This window comes from Cinclus cinclus, chromosome 21, assembly GCF_963662255.1.
Source record: "Cinclus cinclus chromosome 21, bCinCin1.1, whole genome shotgun sequence".
NCBI lineage: Eukaryota > Metazoa > Chordata > Aves > Passeriformes > Cinclidae > Cinclus > Cinclus cinclus.
In genome coordinates this window covers 9317014-9323255 of record NC_085066.1, presented here as the reverse complement: position 1 = coordinate 9323255, position 6242 = coordinate 9317014, and the positions used below count along the sequence as shown (strand labels likewise).

The 6242-nt window shown below is 46.3% G+C and overlaps 1 protein-coding gene across 1 annotated transcript; it reads right to left on the bottom strand.

Moving 5' to 3' along the window:
- Positions 1–1043: 1043 nt before the first annotated feature.
- On the bottom strand, positions 1044–5073 carry SPP2 (secreted phosphoprotein 2). The gene is made up of 4 exons (XM_062506729.1): positions 4588–5073; positions 3372–3482; positions 1648–1702; positions 1044–1123 (listed from the first exon to the last, which is right to left on the bottom strand). The coding sequence occupies exons 1-4, from the start codon at positions 4702–4704 to the stop codon at positions 1044–1046; spliced, it is 363 nt and encodes a 120-aa protein (XP_062362713.1). The 5' UTR covers positions 4705–5073.
- Positions 5074–6242: the final 1169 nt, after the last annotated feature.

Here is a 6242-nt window from a genome sequence, read left to right as displayed (position 1 = left end):
CCCAGCGCAGCAGGCTGGAGCTGAGCTCCACATGCAGGCAGCGCTCAGTTCTGGCACTCCACAGGGACACAGACCTGCTAATGATATGTACCACAGCCTTTTTAATCACAAGGACAGAGCACTAAGTGATTTCCTCTTCCCTTCCCCAGCTACTTTAAACCTGTTTAGCATGCCAAAGAATGAGCTCATTCCGTGCTGCTGAAACTCCTTCAAACCACTTCCCCTTAGATTAAGCTCCTAAAGACAGCAGGTAAAGCATCAGCAGCAATTAGAGCTGCTCCCACACAGAGCCGCAGAGGCAGGTCAGCAGAGGTGCTTTGTGTAGGACAGGCCCTGCCAGCTCCAATAAATTTCATTATCATTCCTGTTAATCGGCTTCCAAACATCTTCTTCACGGATTCCCATAGACAAGTGCTTCACAGACTACACCGTGGTGGTTCTCCCAGGTCCCTTCAGTTTTTTTCTGAGGAGCTGCGTGGCCCTGGGGCAGCTGATTTGGCACAAAGACATGGCCATTCCTCTACAGCTCTTCTCTGAACATGCTCCAGCCTCTCGCTGTCCTTGTCACAAGGAAAATGGAGGGGAAAAGGCTAGAACCCTGCACTAAACTCAAACTCGGAGGCTACAAACAGACTTTCCTGCATGCTTTTCACATTACCTGTAGACCAGGACACTGGTGTACCTTGGAGGATACGGGATGGACAACTCAAAAGTGAGTGATAGCCACAAGCGCTGTAGCTGGGATGTCTTCTGAGGAGTGAAGCAGCTAAAACTCCCTCATCCTGAGCAGTCACTTCCCCCCCGCGCCAAAAAAGCTGCAGACCCAGGGTGCATCAAAGCTAATCCTAACCCTAAGTCTAACCCTAAGCCTAAGCCTACCCTAACCTGAACCCCATCACCGTGGGTGATCCAGATCTGAAAGATGTAGGAGCAGAAAAGCTGGGGCCCTGCTGGGATGGCCTTTTGCAGCCCCAGTGTTCCTGGAGCTGTAGGTCCTTTGACTCTCCCAAACCTAACTCTAACCCACACTCACCCAAGCCAGGTTATTCCATCTTTCCAGGGCTGAGGTAGCTGGGTTTGTTCCAGTCTCCACGGCTGCTGCCTCTTCCCCTTGAAGGGAAGGCTTCAGGAGCAAAGACATCATCTAAAAAAAGAACATGGAGACATCTGTGAGCAGGAGGTGCTTTCCAACTTGTGTAGTTGTTGCCCAGAGAAGCTGTAGCTGCCCCATCCCTGTAAGTGTCCAGGGCCAGGTTGGACAGGGCTTTGAACAACTTGGGATAGTGGAAGGTGTCCTTGCCCACAGCAGGGGGTGGGACAATATGATCTTTCAGACCCCTTCCAACCCAAACCACTCTGTGATTCTAGAATAGAAAATACTCAGCATTGCATTTTGCACAGAAGTGCTGGTGATGAGAACACAAATCTCGTAATCCAAGGAATGCATAATCCTCAGAATGGCGTGGCTTGGCAGGACAGTGCCCTCCCTGCACCCTTAACTAGACACCCCTCTGCAAGGCAAAAAACAGCTGCCTATGACCAGGAGCAAACAGCTGACTTTTCACATTGTCTTCTCCCTCAGACAGATGACCTTAAGATGCTCCAAGAGGAAAACACAGATATTCCAGCATGGCAGAACTGGCTTACCTTCCCTTTGAATGCTGCCTCTCCTGTCAGGGGTCATTACTGGCACATGCATCATCTGGAAATCAAAGACATTTCTTTAAAAAACTCACCTGGTAAGAAGTCCCACCTCTCCATTTCCTCAGGCACTAGCTTGTCACTAAAGTAATTCCAAACCTCATTCTTAATTTTGCTGAAAACAAGATTATTGCTGGTTCTCCTGAATCCAGGGGGGTTGGACTGCATGGTCCCATCAAACTCGGGATATTCTGTGATGCCAGCCTCAGTCACAGTTCCTTCTCCCATCCAAATACCACCACAGGTACCAACACCACTTCAGCCAAGCTGAGATCCCCTGAGCAGAGTTACAGCTCCACAGCAAGAGCTACAGTGCACTTGCTGCAGCCCTCTGCAGAGAGAAGCACTTTGCTTTTCAAGTGCAGTAATTCCCTTTGGCATTTATTCCTTATTAACATTGCAGGAAATATATTCCCCAGCAGGAATATTGGCAATAGCACTGAATTTTAAGTGATGGTTAAGGAAGACTTTGGGGAAGATGTCTGGTTGCAAAAGCAAGTGTTTGTGCTGAGTCCCCTGTTAAACAACAGTTATGTCAACCCACAGAGGGCTGACTGAACATCCCAGGCTGCGCTACACATTCAAGTGCTTCCCATGCAGTCTTTCTGCCCTGCAGTCAGGCTTCTTGGGGTGCCCTCTCTAGCCAGATCTGAATAGAGATTTTTGAGAAATAAATAGAATAAATGAAAAGCTAATTTGGCAATTCAAGGAAAAGTAACAAATAATCCTATTTGCTTACAAGGCAGCTAGAGAGAGAGAGACTTTTCACAAGGGCTTGTAGTGACTGGACAAGGCAGACTGGCCTTAAGCTGAAGGAGACCAGAGTTGGATGGAATATTGCTCCCTGTGAGGGTGGGCAGGCCCTGGCACAGGGTGCCCAGAGAAGCTGTGGCTGCCCCTGGATCCCTGGAAGTGTCCAAGGCCAGGTTGGACTTTAGGGATTGGAGCAGCCTGGGATAGTGAAAAGTGTCCCTGCCCATGGCAGAGGTGGGACTGGATGGGCTTAAAGGACTCTTTGAAACTAAACCACTCTGTGATTCGACAATTCAACTTCTTTATTTAGCTCCCTGAATTTTCCAAAAATAAAAGCTGTCCATAACCTTGCTTGTTAAACTCTCCTCCCTCAAGCACAACACCCACCATAGAGCTGGGCTCTAAGTGCAGACACACAAGCCAGAGTCAGTTAATGGAAAAAATGACACTGGCACAGTTTGAAAACGGCCAGCATGAATTCCCAGGTTAGGTCAGCATTGAATAACACCCTAAAAACAAAAAAAAAGAGCTCAAAAAGAGAACAAAGATCTGAGCAGACCACAAGTCCTTGGGCTGTACTGTGGTGACGTGCTCAGCTGGGAGCTGGGTTTGGTAACAGAGCCAGAGCCATAGGGAATTTGTGTGTGTCCAAGAAGTGCCAGTCACTGTTCTCCAGGCCCATATTCAATGAAGGAAGTGCTGGAGTTGATAGATGTGTCAGACTGTCACAGAGTCACACTCCCAGGCAAGGTCAGAGCCCTCTGCTGATGGAAAGGGAAGTCAAACTACAGCCACTTTCCTGATCCAAACCTCCAGCTGCAACAGGAGCACACACAGACACCTGACTTCTCTTTAAAAGAGGGCAAGCAGAATTTTCACTCCTCCAGACAGCAAAAATGGGTTTTCCCCTTCCTTACCTCCTCACTGCTCATGGATTCAGAGCTGAATGTGCTGCGATGGCACCGCACGGTGATGTTGGCAATCAGCTCCCCAGAGACTTCCACAACACTCCTGCAGGAAGCAGTGGGCTGTAACAGAACAAAACAGAGCCAATCTCACAGAGCAAACATCCAATATATATCCTCTCATGGGAGTCTTATTGGTGGTGGGAACCTGCAGAAGGATTTAAGAAGAAATTCCAAGACAAAGAAACTGGAGAACAAACATACATACACGACTACACACATGCTATTGGCTCCACAACTACACGTTTGTTTTTGTTGTACAAACCTCTGAGCCTGCTTGGGGTAGGAGAATATCTCCACATCCTTTTCACAGCTCAGCACAAAGAGAAGGATAGTGCAGGGCTACACCAACAGCAGCTCCAGCTCTGGAATAGTTAAACCACCCTTAAAGGTATTGTTTCTACAATTGGACAAAAAACTGCAGCAGAATTTGCACTCAAGTTTGGAAAACACATCTTCACTCGATCATACTACCCCAAGAAGAAGAGGGGGATGGTGTCAGTTTAGGATACAGGGATAACACTGTAGCAGCCAACATTTGCATTTTTAAAGAAAAATAGCAAATCAATAACCAACAATTCTGTGTTGTGCCACCTACACACACGCGTGAGTTGCTTAGCTCTAGAGCAGAGAGGTGATTTGGCCCAAGTAACTGTGCACAGAGAAGTCCAACTCAAAGACAATGTATTTCCACCAAAGCTGGTGATTTAAGACTCAGAGGGGTGCAAGAGCTGTATCAAGAGCCTTTTTACTTCAGGTTGAGAGTAAAAAATCTGAAAGAGATCAGCACTGTCAGCACAGATGGGGGATCTGCACAATATGGGAAGAGGACCCTTTATGTGGTGCCCAGATAGGTAAAACCAAGTGAAATATCAGTTCTTCTACCCTCTTACCTTAGAAAACAAGCCATTCTATCTAGGATTTGGTCCCAAAAGCACACATACCTTCACTACACACTGCTCCCAGACACAAATCCTCTTTTCAGCTCCCTGCCCTCCCCACTGAGCAGGCAGAAGAATTTCCTACCACTAACCTTTCCCACCTGACACCATGCTGCAGCTTGTGTCAAAAGCAGCCAGCCATTCCTTATTTCCCAGCACCAGCAGCATCCTGAAGAGATGCTGCATGGAGGGAGGGGAGGGTCCCCATTCCCAGCAGGGACACCTACCACAAAAGGCCCAGCTCTGAAGTCACAGGTGAAGGGGTCTCTCCCTGAAGCTTTGGTGCACATTGTCTCACGGATGCTGAATTGCAGATCTAACCCGTAAGTGTTGCTGTCCCACATGTCCACCTGGTGAAAGCAGGGTCAACGCAACACATCATTAGTCCTTTTTGGTTATTCTTTTCTCTTTCTCATAGTCCAATCAATGCTTTAGCTCAAGATGGGAGACTAAAAAAATAAAATATAAAAGCAATGTGTCCCCCCCCACAAAAAAGAAAAAACCACAACCCAACAAACAACAAAATCCCACTACTTTCAAATACTTGGGGGTTTTAATCCAAACGGTATAAATCCATACATCATCTTGACACTCACTCTTGCAGAAGACTTGATACAGGCCACCTATAAAAACAGAAGGGGTCTGAGGGTGTTCTGGAGCATGGACATTGTAACTTTGAATATAGAAGTTTTAACTCCTTCCCTTGGGAAATATCCAGTATAATTCTGAGCACCACAAATTAAAACAGGTAGGGGTTTCCTGCACTTAGACTCCAGCAGCTTTAAACCAGAATTGGTGCATAGAGACAGATGACATAAATAAAGATCAGAGAAAGAATCCTGAATGGTGGAGGGAATTTAACATGTGAAGAGCTTCAGATCAATCAGGTTGCTTGATGCCGAAAGCAATGCAGTTAGCTGGAGGTATTTAAAAACATCACTTTTGAAAAAAAATCCTACAACCTGCAAGGACTTCTACTCTAGGTGTGAAAAATCTGAATTCCTAAAGTACTTTAATTATAAACTTACATACAAAATATATTTAGGTTACTAAAATCATAACTTCAGATAGAGACCCAAACACATCCTCTTCCAAGCAGCACCAGCCAACTCCAACTATATCTGAGTTTCCAGGACTGGAAAAGAATTTTCCTTCCCAGCAAAGCACATTTGAGGTAAAGGATCTCCGTTGAGTGTGTACTTACTCCCATGATTCTGCTCCTGACAACACCATACAGGTTTCTGCTCCATGACTGGGAATTGATCCGTGCAATGGAAGCATTGAGAGCCTCTTCTGCGACGGGGAGGGCATAGTCATATGCTGGAAACCCTGAGAGGGAGGCACAGTTCCATCAGAAATTCATTGTAGGTGTGTGCAATTTCCCCCCAAAACCACCATAAGAAGGAGGACAAGGCTCCAACTTACCTGAACATGAGAAAATGGTCAGTGTGAGGACAAAAATTAAGATCTTCATAGTGTATTTCAAAATCCTCCAATCTTTTCCCTTTCCAAGCAAGGATTCCTAGTGCATATCCCTCCGTCTTTATATAAATGCAGCCTTGATCCTAAGCCTGACCTCCCCATGTCCAAGCTCTGTTCCAAACACTGCACTTTAAACAGAATTGATCCCAGGGTAAATATTTGTTGTCAGCTTTTCTCTATTTAGCAGTAATTCTCTGATAAGCCATGGGCTGCAGTGCCTTTTTCCCAGGACTGAATTACACACTGGGGAATTCAGGGAACACTGAATTCCTGAGATGTTCATAGCTAAAGGCACAATCTAGTTATTTTGTTCTCTTTTAGCCATTAGTTTTCCACGGGGTGAGTCAACTCTGTCCTTAGCACTGGACCCAGGACCTTCATGTCTTGGCAGTAACTAGAA

Coding starts and splice junctions, on each gene's coding strand:
- SPP2 (XM_062506729.1), bottom strand. CDS start 4,704: ATGTGGGACAGCAACACTTACGGGTTAGATCTGCAATTCAGCATCCGT. Junction 1,703..3,371: donor AATCCATGAGCAGTGAGGAG/GTAAGGAAGGGG, acceptor TTTGATTTCCAG/ATGATGCATGTGCCAGTAAT. Junction 1,124..1,647: donor AGGCAGCATTCAAAGGGAAG/GTAAGCCAGTTC, acceptor TTGCTCCTGAAG/CCTTCCCTTCAAGGGGAAGA.